General features: G+C 39.5%; 2 protein-coding genes and 1 long non-coding RNA gene across 4 annotated transcripts; 2 read left to right on the plus strand and 1 right to left on the minus strand.

Moving 5' to 3' along the window:
• The first annotated feature begins 206 nt into the window (after positions 1-206).
• LOC145657839 (uncharacterized) lies at positions 207-8,026 on the plus strand. The gene is made up of 2 exons (XR_014123713.1): positions 207-417; positions 7,974-8,026. It is a non-coding gene; the product is annotated as an uncharacterized LOC145657839 (long non-coding RNA).
• Positions 8,027-10,060: 2,034 nt separating this feature from the next.
• On the minus strand, positions 10,061-12,620 carry sdf2l1 (stromal cell-derived factor 2-like 1). The gene is made up of 3 exons (XM_027023169.2): positions 12,362-12,620; positions 11,398-11,594; positions 10,061-10,813 (listed from the first exon to the last, which is right to left on the minus strand). Exons 1-3 carry the CDS (start codon positions 12,537-12,539, stop codon positions 10,535-10,537), a joined length of 654 nt encoding a protein of 217 aa, XP_026878970.1. The 5' UTR covers positions 12,540-12,620; the 3' UTR covers positions 10,061-10,534.
• A 1,641-nt stretch (positions 12,621-14,261) lies between these two features.
• Positions 14,262-18,464, plus strand: ydjc (YdjC chitooligosaccharide deacetylase homolog). Of its 2 annotated transcripts, none has more exons than XM_035529995.2 (6): positions 14,262-14,414; positions 15,017-15,195; positions 15,524-15,680; positions 16,434-16,533; positions 16,767-16,944; positions 17,487-18,464. In XM_035529995.2, the coding sequence occupies exons 2-6, from the start codon at positions 15,032-15,034 to the stop codon at positions 17,821-17,823; spliced, it is 936 nt and encodes a 311-aa protein (XP_035385888.1). In that variant the 5' UTR covers positions 14,262-14,414; positions 15,017-15,031; the 3' UTR covers positions 17,824-18,464. The 2 variants fall into 2 exon arrangements, with proteins under 2 accessions (XP_035385888.1, XP_026878969.2); XM_027023168.3 differs by having other exon boundaries at positions 14,273-14,414; positions 15,014-15,195.
• The last annotated feature ends 698 nt before the right edge of the window (positions 18,465-19,162 follow it).

The following is a 19,162-nucleotide window of genomic DNA, read 5'->3' on the forward strand; positions in this document are numbered from 1 at the left end:
ACTATACGATGACGCTTCGCGGAATGCGACCAATCACGTTGGTGATAAGACAGTTAAATGCCTCAGACGACGACCAATGACTCTTCAAGCGGCAAAGACTAGCGCAGAAACGGACCAATCAGAAACATGCATGCAAATAAGGAATTTGCTTCAGCAAGAGCTGAATGTCAACTAGTCAAAGATGGAGTCTGGAGCAGAGAGGCCGTCAGGCTGGCCATGGATAAATTACAATTTTCGTTACCTAGACAATGCGAAGAAAGAATGAGCCAGGATGACAAGATGGCATAGTGTTAAACTGGATGAATGCGAAGGAACGGGTTGGAAATATTTGTGGCTTTTTGCCTTGAAATCGTTTGGTCCAACTTTTCTCTTTTTGTCGTTTCTTCTGCTTTCAAGGATTGTCCCTCCCTTGGCCAGGTACCATTCATGAAATTTGGGGGGTCCTCTTTATGTTTGTGAGTAGCATCCGGGTGATTTCTCGGAAATGGCGGGAGCTGAAAGGACAACGACAATATCTTCTCGCTTTGGGTGGGGAAAGCTTCGAGCAGGGTGCTAGCTGGAAGCCCTGAACATGGCTGTAGGTTCAGATGTTCGGAGCCCACCAGTTATAGAGCAGGAGGGCATTGCGTTCGCTTGCGCTCGCGGCGGTGTACATGGTAGCCTTTTCAGGAGAAGACTTTGTCAGTCAATAAGCTCGGTCTCGCTTCTTCCTTGAGTATCTAAAATCATACTTCTGGAGATACCTGAACTGTTGGTCCAATTAGTCTAAAGTACCCAGGTAAATAATTAAACTACACTATAGGTCTGTAAACCAATAATCTGCATGCAAATGTTAACCTACATGTAGTGTAGCCTGCTTATTTTACGTAGGCCAGTTACATACAAAGATTTATTTCTGGGAAAGGTTTAATTGGCCTAACGGATCTTTCGGCCCCAGACACACTAAACAAGGCCTGCCTGTTGGAGTTAGACGGGGCACTTGCTTGGGTGGAGGAGAAATTGCTATTTTTCACATGTCTTAGTTTCAAGCAGAAGTGTGATTAGATCTGGCATGTTCGAACGTTATAGTAGTAAACACGAATTCCATCGTGCCATTATTATCATCTTTCCCCGAGAGGTGGAAGTTGAGGTTTTTCGTTATGTCTGAAGGCAAAATCTGTCGGCCACGACGAATAAGGGTATCGTGAGTACTTGTGCAGTCTACGGAACTGCTGGCAAAAATAAAAATAAAAAACAAGCAAACAAACAAACGGGAAAAGTAACATTTGAAACATCTTTAAAGCTTTCTCTGACATTTATTTGTGTTTGCTTGCTTGCGTGCGTGCCAGCGAGCGCGCGCGCGCGCGCATGCTTCGTGTGAGAGAGCGCGTGGAAAGCGTTAACGATTTTGCAGTAGATATTTAACTCAAATGCTTGTGGTTATTCTAATCAAATAAGGGCCTACCAGGCTTAGGCCATATTAATGGCGTTCACTAGCTTCACAAGTGATCTATACTACTAGACACTGAAAATAACAACCTACGGTAGCCCCCGCCCCTTCACCTCGTCCCCCAACTAGGAGGGGGTTTCAAATGGCCACTTTGGCCAAAGGGGTAAGAATAGTACATATTAAATCAAGCATTCTGGTGTTGTATCGCGGAATGTAATCTTTGCCCCAATTATTTCCCCTTGTTTCACTTGGAGAGACCAAGTTCATGGCTTTTAGAACGATGCTTTTGCAATGTTTAATCTCACACTAATTTCACAAACGATATTGGTCCTATCCTTTGGAAATAATGTAATTTGTTATTTAAAGCTTATTTCTAAGAGTTGATCTGATTTAGTTTACGGACTTAAATTAAGAGCTAGTTATGTTTTGGAATTTTGCTTTTTAAAGTCCAATTTACTTTTCATAAATAGCTAAACTCTTTATATTGATCCTCAAATAGCTCTAATGATCTAAGCTTTCTCCACTATTTTTACTGTAAACATGGAAATTATGAAATTATAATTAACAATGTTCTGGTATTTTAATATGTGCGTTTTACTCCTCTTGGTGGTCTGTGGCGTAATTAAAACGATTATTTCTACTAGGCCTATATGTTTCACGATGAAATCCTGAGTTTGCCTTGCTCATTTGATTCAAAGCAAATACATTATGTTGGCGGTGAAATGATAAATTAGTCCACAACAGTGGACTGTAACTGTCATCTTCTAGTGGGCTCCTCTTATATTGTTGACCAGGGCCCTTTTTCTGTTGTACTACTGTGGAATCAGCTGAGCAGTGCAATATTAAAAGGGCATTGGACGACAAAACATCCACCACCCCTCCCCTTCAGATTTAGAATGTCCAACCTCTTGTTCAAAATTATTGTGATTCTTAATATGTATTATTTACTGGTTATCGTAATTTTTATTTGGTCATTGTCATGTTCGTAGTTTACTATTAGGCGATTAAATTGAGCTTTTTTTATTTAAAAAAATTAGATTGTGTGTATCTTTTATGAGCGTGTTTTGAACGCTTATTGACTCTAGCACAATTAAATTGTATATAAAATCATTCCATCAATTCATGCACAATCTCTCCTTTGTGGTGGCACAGAAACGGAGGATTATATAATTTAGTTCCAACACGTAAGTCGTGTGTATATTAGTGTATATGTAGCACCTGTATAGAAACTAAATTATGATGCAGTAAAATTCACCAAAGAAAGGCATTTTAGGTGAATCATGTCCCATCTTTTCACTGCTATACAGATAACTTGCTTCACAACGTCTAGTTTAACTAGCCTGAAAATTATAGTTAGCGATTTAAGAAGGGAATAATGTATAGAACGTGGTGCACTTAGCCGTAGTCTGTGTTCTTACGATACTGATTAGAATGTGCTAAAGTCTTTTGCTTTGACGATGTTGCACTACTGAACCATCTAATCAAGCAGTGCAATAGTATTGTCATTGCATTCGGCTTTCGCAAACTCAAATGATATTTTATGGACAGACAATTTAGTTAGGGCCGAAATGATGTGCTGTTTATCGTTCTATAAGCTTACTTTAAACGTTCAGGGGATTTTTTTTTTCGTGACAGAATAGGGCCTTAATGATGTTCTACTTTACACTGACTCCGGACGTCTAAAGCATACCTTTAGTGTAGTAAGTAAAGCCAAGGCCATACTTGGAGTCCTTGTGTCACAGACTATACGCCATGTGCTATAGGACATCTATAGTACAACGCTCTATCCCCCATGGCGGCAAAGGCCTCGAGACCACGCCTCCTCAGAAAGAACATTTTGTTCGACAGAACTTCAGAGGTCGTCTTCGTTTGCACTGAAAACCACGTGTTAGATTAAGTAACATTTGAACAATGCTTTGAAGTGAGTTTCTGAAGTTTACGCACGTTTGAGGAAATTCTCTAACCTAACATATATCTTAGGCCTAACATACCATACGTCACGACTATGGGTTTTAGAAGACTAATAACGTGACACAAAATTTATACCACTTGTACGTCTTTTGGTTCTTGTAATAAGTTACGTGCCACATAAATGTAAATGCTTGGTAGTCTTTTAGTTCTTCATCTTTAATATTTCGGTGCACGAGATGTTCCATAAATCAAATTCTATATAGTATTTCTAGACGCACCACATCTTTGTTACTTTTTAGGTCTAAAAAGAATATTAACCTTAATTATTTTTTTTATACTTCTCCCAATCCTATGTTTCTAAATAAATTACGCACTTATTGACCCCTATTTTCTGTTGTGAGTTCTGAGTAAAGTACTGACATCTTACAGTGACGTTTAAAAAAAAAAAAACAACAACCAAAAAAACCATTTTAATTAACACTCGAGATGTTTATGGTAATGTTAAGCTTTAAAGCTCGTCTTTGTAAGAAGACTTGTCCCACCGCCCTTGCCGCTGTGTCAATTGGTACTTTTTAAAATCAGAGTTTGGGGGAGGACCTAACAGCTGAGCCTTAAACACAAAACATTAATTTCGTCTTGTGAATGCTCCGTTTACGAAACATATCGTGTACCCAATTAGCTCGTGGAGCTGTACAGGTAGGATACACCCCCCCCCCCCCCTATTTTAGAGATAATTGATTTCTTCTGCCATTGTTTTCTTGAGCTACACATGTGGATACGCAGAGCTTAAAATGAGCAAAACTATATTTTGGACGTTTATATGGTAAGAAGAGAGGAGGCGGGATGAATTTCCTATTTGAGGCAGGTCGGTGGGGGATGGGACTATTTGTAAGGAATGCAGAGGGCAGGTCTCGTTCTGCTAGGGGAGGAAGGGAGGGAAAGAGAGAAGGGACATCCCAGAGTGACATTTTCCCTCTCAGTGTCCAAGGTTAAGGAAGTGGAACTTCTACTTCGTCACGTCTTAATGTGAGCATACTCAGAGTGCGCATACCCGCCTACGCTTTTAAAAGGAATTGGGAATCGCATGCGCCAAGAAGCCTGTTATGCGCATAGGTGTGAGCGTAGTCTATATATTTGGCTGGCTATGGTTTCTCTTCCACGTATCCTGGCAACAGCAGAGCCCCCCCCCCACCCCCCACCCCCCCCACACACACACACACACGTGTACGCACGCGGTGGTCTTGGGGTGTTACATGGCCGCACAGCACCGCAGGAACACGTATATCCATGTTAGAAATGACAGCGCTGTGTTGCCTGTATGGGCAAACGCGCATGTGCGGCACACTCACATGGGCCTACTGGAAACACGCAGGGGCCTACACCTTTTTTGCTCCGCGTGATCAAGGCTCATCTTTAGTAACAGGCCTAGTGGTAAGTGTAAAAGGTCATTTGTACTGTGATATTTTTTTTTTTATTGTTCTGTGTCAACTATGAATTAATAGCTCCATACAACAGTCAATCGGTGCATGCAGTTTCTTGTCAAATTCCTAATCAGCGGATTTTTTTTTCCTATCTTTAAGACTGGTTTGGCATTTTGGGGGTTACATGGTATGGTCGGTGATATGGTACACCGACCATATCTTAGGAGACAGGCCGTGATACTAACCTTATGGTCAGGCAATTGGAATTTACCACCACAGATATATCACGAGTCTGTGTTCGAATTCGCTGTTCTGACGAGTTGAGCAGAGCCATTAATGTAAAGGGTTCAGCTTCCGTTTCCGCAGCTTCATCGTCATTTAATACGGCTTTAATGTTCAGAAAGCGTCGATTTTTAAGTAGTCTGTTCGTCAGCAAGTTAGAGACAAGTACGATCATGCATGTTACTTAATGGTAAAAACCCCAAAGAAGAAATCTCTGTTGGAACATGTAGTTTGCTCGCAGGGACAAGCTGGTATGCGAGGAATTACAGTTTACAGGAGGCTGACGCTTAGAGAGAGTCAGTCAGAGCTTCTGTGTTTTGGCCCACGTTGTCCATATGTTGAGCGAATATTGAAACTAAAGGACCTTCACAGACAGGATCCATGTATCAAGCCATATTAGCACGTTATATATTTTGTTTGATACTTCGTGATTAGAAATGGTTCGCTTAATTTAAGGTACACTAAAAAGCTGCCAACAGGACATACCCTTTTGCCTTAATAATAAATTGATACGAGGACTTGTCTTACACTTTGGGCTTTTGAAAAGAGTGCACGATTACATTCCATATTAAGCCCTTTGTCTGTATTCACTGTGTAATTAAAATAACCCGTGTGCATTTATTTATTTGGATCAAAATATATTATTTGGGTTGTCAGTTCTTCGTAAATTAGATTATACGTGCAGCCTTACCCTTAAATTATGCTGGCAGCATTTACACTTTCTGTAAACTCTTTTATTTTTCCCCATACTGCGTCTCTTACCGTAGGCCTGCATCATGGAGACCTGCATTTAAACACTGGAGCCACCTTTGGTGTTCCAAAGTGTGGTTGGGAAAAGTCGAAGTAGTTTTATATACTTTCACAATATATGAGTAGGCTATGATCCAGTGAACCTTAAAGATCGGGATGGGATGGTTCACCTGGTCAGGTTTACCTGAATTCGCATATTTTTAATGTATTATTTATCCTATAAAAAAGCTTTGTAGTAATGTATTTGCTCGGACTGGTGGTGAAAAATATGGCAGGTTGCATTCAGTGGCTGTGTTCTATGCTGGAGCGAGCTAGATGATGGGTGACGTTAAAGAGGGCGTGGCTTTAGACAGGTAACGGTTAAAAACACATGGGCAGTCCCTAAGAGGCATACTGTGTCTTTTTGCTTTTTATTTTTAATTATACATGCGTTTACATTGTTTCATACCTTCACATTGTACAGTTCACCTTGCAGGTGAGACCCTATCAATATTGCCTCTGCTTTTTTGACTGTAACTGGAGTAGTGCAATATTGCTTATAGGGTCTTGACTTCAAGGGATATCTGCAGTATCAAATATTCACACTTTCTGATACTTTGGTGTTGCTTTTCAGTGTTGGTGTAAAAATGCATGGCAAGGCCCTGGATTCTTCCTTCTGTCATGTCATGCTACATGTGTTTTGTTGAGAAACTGACTTGCATGAAAACATTCTAGTACACTTTGTAAGGGGGTTAAAGTTTTTACACGTTGATGATTTCTATGGCTTTTGAGGGGTGACACCCTGAAACCAGCAAGCTCTTCCTATCATAGGTGGAAATCAGTACGAGTCAGTATGATGCTTGAATTTTTGTGCGTCCTGCATGGTTTTAGCATGAGTTATAGAAATAAACCTTTAGAGGTTTCATTATGCAAAGATTAATTTCTAACCCTTATTGGGGATATGCACTGGCAGCTGCAAGTTATCTTTTGAATCCTACGACTATGTGATAAATTCACATTTAAAAACAAACAAGTAACTGGTAAACTGATAAAATTAAACCACAGTATTTAAAGTTTTGGGTGATAAGGGATAGTTATTCTTTTTTTAGTTATTCTTTTTTAGTCAGTTTGTTTTTTTTACATTTTTGACATTACTGGGATTATATATTAATAGTAATTTATTTAGAGAATTTGAAAGATTTAGATACAGTTCTTTGATGGAAGTAAATCTTCAAGGATTGTCAGTTGGGGTTTGTTTATAAAAGCATGGTTATGCTTAATTGATCCCTAAAGATTATTACTGGTGCAACCTTATAAAGGCAGACAGCAAAGTAAGCCCTTCGGTTAATATTACTGTCACTATTGCTAAATTCTTGCCAGGTTTGCTTGATTTTATATGTAGTTCTCAAGCAATTTATGGGGAAAACTATGAAAAATATTGAGCCTGAGATTTACTATGTTCATATACTGCCATTTCGGTGATTTTATCAGCCTCATTCAATGGCGTGATGGTATGATGCATTAATTTAGCCACATGTTGTGTTGTGCTGAGTTGAAGTCCCATCTTACACGAAAACATGGAAATATAAATGATCAATGAGTGCACAGTTATGTTGTGTAAATCAGAGCTCAAGTACATGCTACTCAAAGGCTGCATTTGAATAAAGCTTTAGACATCTAAGCTTTTTGGGCATTTTTACTTTAGTTTGAGATATAGTTAATGATTTTGCTGGCAACCTGCTTTATAAAAAGTTTGTTCACACAGTGAGATTAATGGGCACTTTAAACCTTATGCAGTCTATAAATAAAAGTTGCAAATAGTATAGGAAAATGGTAAAGGAAAATGGGTAATTGAGTAATATCTTTTTTGAATGGCTTTCTGACAACAAAAAGGCAAAGAATGCAAAGAAGTGTGTGTGTGTGTGTGTGTGTGTGTGTGTGTGTGTGGTGGGGGGGGGGGAGGGGTGGAGAGGGATAGCCACTGGTTGGTATTTGTCTGTTGCCTGACACTCTTTCTCTGTTGCACTACTGTGGGTGATGCAGCAAGCAGTGCAATAATGAAAGGGCATCAGTCCACTAGACAACACACACATATATCTATCCATCTGGTCTTCCGCAAAGTGCGTGTTTTACTGATGTAGCTGGCTAACAGGCTGAGCTAACACCCACCAATTTAACCAGGTGTTTCTGTTTTGTTTCAGTGTTATGCAGGAAAAACTGCTCATCTCAATAAAAGTTGGGAAGATTTTTTTCAGCATGTATTGTGTTCTGTTTTGTTGTGTCCATTTGACTTGTGGATCTCATGCTGAATGCAGACTTTTGACAACAGTTAAAGAACTTGACTTAAGCTTCAAAGAAAAAAGTTCCAAAGACATCTAAACACTATCAGTTTCATCACAAACTGGATGTGGCATTTGTTGAAATTAAGTACAGTCGGAAGAATAATACAATGTAATTGAGCTATTATACACTTTCTAATTGTTTTCATAAAAAATAAATTATGGTGTAAAAACTAACTATTAATTCTGAGTACAGTGCAAGAGTTATCTGGATTAAAGTCCCTTCCACTTGACATCTCTGATGATCCTTACTTCTTACATATACAACATTTCATATTCCATATAATTTTCAGTTACTTTATGGGTCAAAAGTAAATACATATTGATGATGATGTAGTTTTACCCTGAGTATAAATATCTGCAAATGTACAAGTGAAAGCTATTTCTCATTCAGTGAGAACTGTCTGTAAAAAACATTGGGATTATTGTTTGTTGTCCGCTGTTTGTTTTCTATTTAAGTGCATTTTGCAAACTAATTCATGTGGACATGTTGCACATATCATGGTTAATGCTTTAATCATATCTGCAAGAGAGAGACATAGAAATAAGAACAAAATGGTTTAAGTCGTTTAACTTTGGGTTGTCAGCAACAGGCAGAAATGACATCTTAGCATGGTGTCGTCAATAGGTTTTTAGAGATGAACCTATCTCAGGCAAATGAGACTACGTAAAAGAAGATTGTTTAGCTCATATAGGAATAACGTGGGAAATCGTCAATTAAATAATTAAGTTTATCGTTTAGATTACCATACACCTAGTACCGCAGTTACGATAGTCTACGTTATACCCTGTGAAGTTACAACAGGACGTGGAGGTTTAAAATGGTTGCGCTTGCGTTTACCCGTCGAGATATACATATACCCTATATTGAGACTATCGAATGCTTTCTTTAAGAATAAAATAGACATAAAATGAAATCCATTGAATTTATCTCAGTGCTAGTCTACAAAATATAACATCATGTCAAACTTTGAAGCTTTAACTAATTCGTTTCAGAATAACGTTTATATATATGTAAAGCAAACCAAATTTATTTGTTCTATCTTAGAACTTTGGGCGCCATGATGAATTGGGTTATTTGGACTGTCTGCTCAATCAAGACAGAAATCGAAATTGAGTGCTAAGTTTTCTCTTTTTTTGTGGCAATTTTATAGGACGACATTTTTTTCAGTCAGCAATTAACTAATCAAACTTTATTTTAGAAGTGACACGGGTCATATTGAATCACAACATGGAGGATCTGCAGTTATTGCCTAATGGCCAAAGCTTGAGCACAATGGTATTGCGCCATCTTCTGGTCGAAAACGCTTGCACGAGGCAATGATCGCTCTGCTTTACTGATCGCAGGCGTGAATGTCTTTCAAGGTTACAATGGATTCACACTTTCGGTTACTGTTCTGTTCTCAGTTTATATGCATTTATGCAGTGGAGGTTGGTCACTCAAAATCGGAGAATTAAACTTTTCTGTAATGGCAATTAGTTGTTGGGACGAAGAAATTTATGAAAACTCGTTTTTTCCCTCTTCATTATATCGCTAACGGATTTACTAACCATTTTATTTCTACAGCCTGCATTATATGCTTAATAACACATTTATAAGACTAAACAACGTCCAGGAAATGTTCTCTTCCGCTTATAAAAACAAATTTGTGATTTGTAATATTTTAAGATGAAATACGTGGGGTTATTATTTTTATATAGCCCATATTCCAATCTGGAGATCGAGGTACGTTTTCATCACAAATTTTTGCTCGATTCCTTCTTTCCACAGTTCAAATTTACGTACTTATTTCTCCAACGAAAGCAAGTTGTCTTACTGCACGTTTACTCTGCATGTCGCTAAACTAGTAATTCCGTTCATATCAAATTTTAATCACATCGAATTGACTGATTTACTATCAGTCAACAGCACACTAATAGGCTAGTTTTGAAACAAAAAAAGAATTAGATTGACCAAAGTAACAAAACTTTATTTAACAGATAAACAAACCTTCCTCTGATGTAATGTCCAATGCTTTATTTTTATATTATGAAAAATGTATTTTGTTACAGTACAATTCTTCCCTCTACCCCTTCAAATAGCTAGTCATTCCTCTGCCATAACACAGTTAAATAAACCACCACTATTTCTAAATATTAAACTTCTAGGTCATCAGCAAATATGGGGATACATTGTATTTAACAAGGAACACAATCTAATATCATTCAGTACAATACAGAGATATACATTTTTATCTATAATTTATTCTGTGTATGTGATTTTAATAAAACACATATGGCAGGCAGAAAAACTGAACAAATAACATCAGGGGAAAATGGAAAAAAAGCTGGATGGTCACCTAACAGTTTGAATGACTAAGTTTGCAGAACAGAATATTGCAGCACAGTCTTGATTGGCAGGGAGCACATTGCTCTCCGGGACTTTAGAGCTCGTCATGGTGCAGAGGATCGTTGCTGGGTTGGATGAAAACTCCCTCCATCACTTTCCAGTAATTGTTCTGATTTGGCGAGGGCATTCCATGGACCTCTCGCTGGCCTCGGATTGGATGACCATACTGCTCTCCTGTCACGCTGAGGAAGACGCTGGTGCCAGCATGCTTGAACCGGACCGTGTCATCCCGCTCCCAATACGTGCCGCTACACTGGACCATCCAGACATCCAAATCGTCACCCTCTCCGTTCTCTCCAAACGCACTCACCTCCTGCACACACACACACACACACACACACACACACACACACACACACAGAGAGCGGGAACAAGACTGCAACAACTGAGAAGCATTCCAAGAGTCACCACGTATGTTTTTTTAAGCACTTCAGAGTGACTCAAGTCTGGAGTAACACAACTTGCTGTTTTTTTTTGTTTTTTTTTTACCAGTTTTGCAATTTGATCATGCTAGTTTGCTGTTCCACTGAGAAAATGAGAGACTTGGCTTAGTGCCTTGCTCAGCAGCAAGTACTAAGAGAGCCATAAGACCCCACAACGCTGCAATCCTCTAGCACATGAAGCAGCCACCAGCTACCCTTTCTGCTTTTTAAGTCTCACAACTGATCTAACTATCACTGATCTAGAGTATAGGGGGTGAAGGGATGAGGAGACTCCTCAGTCTCACTTCCATTCTAGAGACACATAAGCACTGAAGACGTAGAGAAAAAAACTGATTTTATACTTCTTGGTAACTTCTGCCAGACTTGGCCATTAAAGTTTAACTCATTTTTTTCAACTTCTGGGGATTTTATTATATGTTTGTGTTAATGGGAAAGAGAATATTGGATGAATTACCTGGTTATTGGACAGGGGAGAGCTGAAATGGTGAGTGTGAAGGTTGCGTCCTGTTTTCATGTGTGTGAAACGGACAGCCTGCCCACACTTTACGGGTAAACCTCGCTGGCATGTCTCATTTGGTTTCCCACGGATACGCCAGTAACTGTTTGCATCATCTGCGGCATCCACACCTGTAACTGACTGCTGACCACTACCTGTAGGTTTGAATTACAATATACCACAAAATAAAACACCAAGTTATGGTTGACATTAATGTGGAAATCAAGTCCCATATGTTAGGATACTACTGCAAGACAACACACAAGTTATCTGATGGAGATAAATGATATGCAAGAGGAAGACCTTGTTTCAGTCTAACATCTCTCCATTTCCCTGTCTATCTATATCCATTTTTTAAAATGTATTTATTTTTTTACCAAATGCCAGAGTTGTCTTGAGAGATTACATAAAATGGATTTAAATTGCCTAAAGCAATTTAAGGCAAGATTTGCCTTTACCTAGAATTAAATTGTTGGTCATAAATTTTAGGCCTAATACAACCTACATAACTACGTAACTGAAGCACACTTCCTCGGCTGAGGTGCTCAGCAACGAGAACGTGTCCCATACGATGGGTGTCAATGAAAACCTTTTTTCCTGGGAAACTTCACAAATTATGTAGTAGCGTACGGAGTATGTTTGTTTCCCGGTGGCGGTGTTATTATTACCAGTTTGCAGACAACAGATTATCGTTACCACTGAATGAGTTGAGAGGAAATATGATACTATTTGACCATTGTTGGCCGTCATTAGCTTAGCGGCTAACAAGCTAACCGGCTTGACATACATTAACGCCTGTAAGATTTGAACACAAATTTATCATTGTTAAACATAAATCTGTATTATTAATCCCTATTTATGCTCCACATTTTTACATTTTAAGATCCGTGTTAGCTGAATGTATTTCCTGTAGTTGGTTTACCTGAGCCGTATTTAACATCATGCGAGTGTAGCCTAACGTTGTGCCTTGTATTCAGCAATTTTACTAAGGATCCACATGTAACATAACTCGTGTCTGGGTCTCGACCCTGGCATTTCGCAAAAATGAAAAACAATAAAACGAAATCTAAGTAGATGCGGATAGCCTTCAACAGATGCATTATGCGGCCCGTTTGTTCCTACATCACTGTGATAGTGTTATTTAAACGCCGGAGCTACTGCTAACCAATCGCCGCATGACAAGTCCGAAAACAAGGAAGTAGTGCGCGCACACACACGGAGATCAGTGATTGGTCGAGGTCGTAATGAGGTAACAATGTAGTACATTGACACTTTGCTACTCCTGCGCCAAAATGACGGCGTGACTGTATCAATTACACGTTTACCATCGCTCATAGGCTACACTTGGAAATGCAATATGGAAATACAAGGAAATGACATTGTTCTTACATCGTGTCAGTTACCGTGACATTTGATTATTACTTTTACTTTCAGTGAATGGTGAAAGGATGTTGAAATTTGACTTAGTCTGTCAAACCCACTGGGGTTTTTAAGAGAGTTCCGGCTCCTTTCGGATCTTGCGGTTTAAACTCGGGAGCGCTAACGAAGGATCCAGTCCGGCCGCTGGCGTCCTCTGTATTGTGTTAAGTGCGATGAACGGCTTAATATATTCTATATATAAGATAATAAAAAGTAACATTTGATAATAAAAAAAAGTCCTACGAATTTGACCAAATTTAGCATTATATGACAAAATGATCACGTCTACTTATGCTCATAATAAGTAAATAAGAATATGACTAGAATTCGACTATAATGGTTGAACTGGTTTCTTCGTTAAGACTTAAAAACGCCTCTTTAAGATACATGCCGAAGATAGCCTACAGAGTTTTTCAAGCGGTCTGCAGTCTGCTCAACGACCACTGGTGCTGATATCGTTCATTTCTTTGTTCTTTGGCTGCCTCCACCGAGTCCTGGTGTGAGGTGGGATTTGTGACGAATGATAACCAGCGGACAGAGGTGACCACTCTGGTCCACTGGCACTTTGTTTAGTTCAGCTGTTAGTGTTAAGGTCTCTTCTTTACTGACATCATTACCTCTTATCTCCAGATTTAACTCCTTTCCGAATTTAGGACAAAGAGAATTTAGGGCAAATGCTGGACTTCCGACACCTACAAGAGTGTCCATGAATGTCTTAAAGTTATGAACTTTTGTTTCACCAGATAATGAACTTTAGTTTCACCAGAGTCGATACAATCTTGCTCGTTCGTTACTATAAGGTCCTATCATACCCAACGTCGGTGGCGTCACTTTGCCGCCGATATTCACGGCCATTACCCAGATGGGCTCAACCTGACAGGTGGCAACACTCATACAGGTGCTTTGCTGGTAAACGCCTAGGCTTGTCAATAACCGAATGCCTCATTTCTCTCAATCCTGTTCTGTGTAGCGTTTCAACGTTATTTTGAATGTTCTTAACTTAGAGTGTCATAAATACAGAAAGCTTCGAGAAAATGTGTATTATGAGTATACAATTCAATCTGACCGCACATATGTGTTTTAAAACCAGGAAAAGAAAGTAATATGCGATCTAATAGGTGATTTCGGTACTCCAATTGACGCAAGGACGTGTGAGGTTCCCACGCGGGACAAGACAAATGCACGCGTATTTTTCATTCGGTAATGTGAAAACCGATTAAACCCAGATTTGATCAATACGCTGAATTAGCTGAATTTCACATGTAACTTCTCAAATACACATTTTTTTGCATCTCACTGTATTCTGTATAACCTCATCAATTCATTGCAAAACGCGGGCAGCTGTTCACTCGAAGAGACGCACTTAAACCTTTTTGTAAGTTCATAAATCTTACTCATAGGATGCATCTCACTTGTCCCCAGTAGAGGGCGCCCAAACCCCGGAAAAGGAAGTAGGCTCGCTCGTTTATGAAGGGTGCTCAGTCCGAACACGGGAGGACTCTGTAGCCACTGTACTCGACAAGGACGCTAATGGCACAAATCTTGCAATAAAATGGGTGAGTGGCTATTTAATCTCTTCAGTCATATACGTATAAATAAATTACTTGTTTTAGCATGTGGTCCGGCAAAACTGTTGAGAGAAAACGACAAAGGCCGCTACCAGTCTTGGAATAAATGGCTATAATTAGATGAAAACAGTAATGGTGTTTGCTTAACGAGATATAAATAAGAATAGTTTGCAGGCAGACTGACAAAAGAATGAATATTTGTTCATTGTGGAAGATGTTTCGGTGAACCATTCTTTTGATATGTTTGATTTGGCTAGTTCCTGGAATAGTTGGTAACCTAGACGGAACATCCTGAATTCGCTGATTATATATGGATTTGCTCAGTAGTCGCGGCAAATAATTTCCTCTATCCGTGTTAAACCGTGCAGCTGGAATTATATCTGGAAACAGGCCGCACGGCCGGAGTTTAGTCCGGTTAGTGCTGTTTCCTCCTCACATCGCTTAATTTGACCACGTAAAACATAAGGATATGAAGTAATGTGGATGACGACATATGATGAAGGGGATTTTCCCGACCCAGCCTATAAGAAAACAGTCGTCGCTATACATCAAATATGCCGATGAAAAACATTTGACGTTTGCATCAGCAGCGACACGGAGTGAAAATGCCTCAGCTCAAAGTCAAGTTGGTCATCACCGGAGACGATTTTGGCTACTGCGACAGAAGGAATCGAGGAATTGTGGATTGTTTCCAGGCGGGCGGAATCTCCAATGTGTCACTGCTGGTTAACGCCGCGTCAGCGGAGAACGCGGCCGAACTGGCGAAAAGGTAAACCGCGCACCTGCGTCGTAGTGTTTCATCGTCACTGACCGGATGCATTGCAATCGGTCTATAATGTGAAGCTAATCGTATTGAATTAAAAGCAGTTTTTTCTTGTTCTCATACAGTGTTTGTAGCTTTATTTACATTTACATTTACGGCATTTAGCAGACGCTCTTATCCAGAGCGACTTACAAAAGTGCTTTGTCATTTACTCATAGAATATATCCAAATACAGTAGGTTAGAATTAAGACTTAGCCACCCGGTTCCGTTTAACACAGTAATTTTAATCTATATGTACTTTTTGGTTCTTTTGCTGTTTGCTTTAAACTTCAGACATCGCATACCTATTGGACTCCATGCAAACCTCTCGGAAGGTGCCCCGGTGTGCCAGGAGCTGAAGACATCTAGTCTTCTCAATAAAGATGGCTTCTTTCATGGCAAGATGGGTTTCCGGCAAGTTCTACAGAGTGGCCAAATGAACATGGCAGAGGTACACACACACCCTGACACATACACCTATGCCGAGCTGTGGTTTACTGTCCTTTTGGAAGCACATTTTGGCTTCAACCCAGCTCCCAATGACTCAGTACAGGCATGCTGGGAGGTGGGATAGAGCAAAAATATGCACCATCTGATGTGTCCTGAGCACTGGGCTGAGGGCATCTGGAGCAGAATAATGGTCATGTTACATTTCTGCTGAATATCTACACCAATATGAATATGATGCAATATAATGCCATTATGGATTGTGTGCAGTCTCACAAATACATTAGGACTGTTAGAGGGTGAAGACGTTCTACAGCACAAAAAGTTCAAAAGATTGAATAGGCAATTAAGAGACATAGACGTAGGAAAATTGCAAGTGATGCTGTCTTGGTATAGCCACTATAAAAAAGCCTTCCCTGTTCTTAAGATGGTATAGGGTTACATTTTATAACTGCAATATATTGCAATGCAGTGAGATTTTTTTTTTTTTCTGTAGTGGTGTGAGACTACGTCATGCATTATATAAATATTGTTCTAGTGTGTTGTTCACGATTGCTATTTGTCTACTTTCTCAACCCTTTTATTTTTCATTCATGAATAGTAGTACACCAGGACAAAATTGTTGGAGACATTGGAAAAGTATTTATAAAATTCAAAGTGTATACTTTAGACACTAGTCAAATATTTAATTATATCATCATGATGATCATAATAATTTGATCAAATGTCAAGCTGCCTCATTTTCTGTAATTGACAGGTGGAGGCTGAACTTAGGGCCCAGATTAAGCGTTTTTGTGAGCTCACTGGTCGCCTTCCCAGTCACATGGATGGCCACCAGCATGTACACGTGTTGCCAGGTAACAACAGCAGCCAAGGTGCATGTGAACATCTGCCATGGATGTTACCTTTCATAGATTGTTTGTTTTGTGTGGCTCACTCCCCTCCCCCACACCCATTGTTAAGTTCTACATATCTGGCTGTATTTTATTTGGTTAAATATTATGTGACCTTAGTGTGTAACTCAAAACATATAGATGCCTGTTAATAGTTGACACACTTTAGTGTAGTCTTTTATGCTTTGTGTTTTCAGAGGTGCGAGAAGTGTTTGCACAAGTCCTCTCTGATTTCGGGATCTCATGCACTCGGGTCCCAGTGGAGCCTGGCCTTCATTCCTGCACCTTCCTACCTCCCCATCTCCGAGACTTCTACCTGCAGGTTGAGAAGGATGCCCTCCAGTCTGTGGAGGTCTTCCATCGATACGGTATCAGGTGTGTAAACAGTGCATGAAGTATCAAAATTGCCATTTAATTAAGGATTAAAAGTAGGAAACAAGCTTGATCTATGATGAAGTAAAATGAAGGATTAATGAAACATTGATACCATGGCTAGCTATTGCTGTATAAAAAATAAGTAATTATTATTTTATTTTATGTGGCATCGTGACCAGAGTTGTTTTTAAACCTCTGTTTGAAGTGGAGGTATTTTTTAATCCTTTGCATTTTACTCAAGGAGTTTAGTTATTAGGATTTAATTTCAAAAGAAAAAAAAAACAAAAAACCAAGCACATTTAGAAAGATGCTGTATGAAATCGCCAAAATAAATATTTTAGGGTGTGTGGTTCCAAACAGCAAGGCCCAAATGAAGCCAAAATAAAAAAAAATGTTACTATTATTAAATATTTATAGATACGTAACTTACATAAACCTTCGACCCTTCTAAATGTGTAGTGCATAAACCTTCAAGTGACGTTGCATGATAGTTCTGCCTGCTCTAGTCTCATTGTCCTGTTCTCATTGCATGGTTTGTACAGATGGCCAGATGTCTACTTGGGCCTCAGCACAATGGGGCAAAACATGTCCATCTCCAACCTCCAAAGAGCCCTGAGCTTCGCTCTGCAGGCTCGGACGTCCATCGCAGCACAAGCCGGGGACCTGTGTGGTCCCGGCTTGTGTCAGCCAATCACGGTGGAGCTGATGGTGCATCCTGGGTACCCAAGCCATCCTCTCCAGGGTGGCTGTGGTGAAGGCCCAGACGACTTCTCCCAGTCCTCTGATCGTCTGCATGAGCTCAACATGCTGAGGGATCCGGTACTGCACAGTTACTATAAGCAGCAGGGGATCCTCCTCTGTGCCTTCAGTGATCTGTAAATACTCCAAGGCCACTTAATGAGGACCTCAAATTCGCAGCGTCTCAAGGGGTTTGCAGCAGACAGAGTGTAACACCTGACTCGGTTAACAAGCTTATCTCACAATCCTCAAGGGATAAATTATTGGAATTGTCAGGTGGCACAAGGTGTGGCTAGAGCAGGTAAAGGTGATGTGCATCCCCCCATGTTGAAGGGCAAGGTTGATCCCAAACATAGCCTTTGGATCAGTGTCAGAAAACCAAATATTAATGCCAGTTATTAGAAGATATGAGCCAGATTGTTCACTTTGACAGGTAACTTCTGACAGTGGTCTTGCTTCCAAAAGTTCTCTTCATTGTGACATGAAGGTGTTTTTAGAAATCTGCCTCAGTACATCACCAAATGCAAAGCACTCTAGAGAATATTGTTTTCTTAAATACTACAGATGTCTGGAGAATCCTTTAATGCAATTTTAATCAAACAGGACTGTTTTAGATGTTGTCTGATTTATGACTGTGTTGCGCATGAAGATTTCAGCCCGACTGACCATGTAGAAACACCATATTTTAAAAACCTGTATGTATATTTTTCTTATATATATTAAATGTATTTGATATTTTAATGTAATATCATTTGAATTAAAATCACAATTCTTTTATTTCACAGATGTTAGAAATCTTTAATTTCTCTAGATATAGACAAGAAATAGAAGAAGGGATTTTGGTAGACTGAATTGGTGGGAATTACCTTTGCAAACACTTCTAAAACCACAAAAAACCCAAGTCACCCTTTGAGTCAGGACCAGTTGAACACTGAAGCCTTTATATAGAAGAGTACAGACAATCTACTGCCACAGCTTTCTCAGAACTTTACATCACTTATACACAGCCATAGCATAATAGCTGATCATTAACAAGCACTGTGGTAATGAAAGTCAGGAACCCTTCAAGGCATAGCTATAAGATGCTGAGCTTGCCACTTGTGTTCAATAAAAAGACACTCGCGTAAATACATAAATATGTGGAAGTGGCACTTATGATTAATAGTTAGTGTCGATCTAGGAGTACTGCACTAGTATTCTTTAGAGCTGTGTAGGTCAAAACTGATCAGATCCAGACCAGGTCCCTCAAGCAATGACATGTAGGACTCATTTCCACAAGTAATTTGGTTAGTTTATAATCTGTGCGAGATCCAGCAGTTTCTGTGGAATGCTGCCACCTTGTGTCGTGCCACAGAACACAGAAAGAATGATTCTCTACTCAATCAGTTTGAAAAAATAACCAGTGCTAATGTGAAGTTACATCTATATATAAATAACTAAAATATATACCTGAAATATGCATTTGTGGGGAGAAAATACT

This window comes from Electrophorus electricus, chromosome 5 (assembly GCF_041902795.1).
Source record: "Electrophorus electricus isolate QZ-2024a chromosome 5, ASM4190279v1, whole genome shotgun sequence".
NCBI classification, from domain to species: domain Eukaryota; kingdom Metazoa; phylum Chordata; class Actinopteri; order Gymnotiformes; family Gymnotidae; genus Electrophorus; species Electrophorus electricus.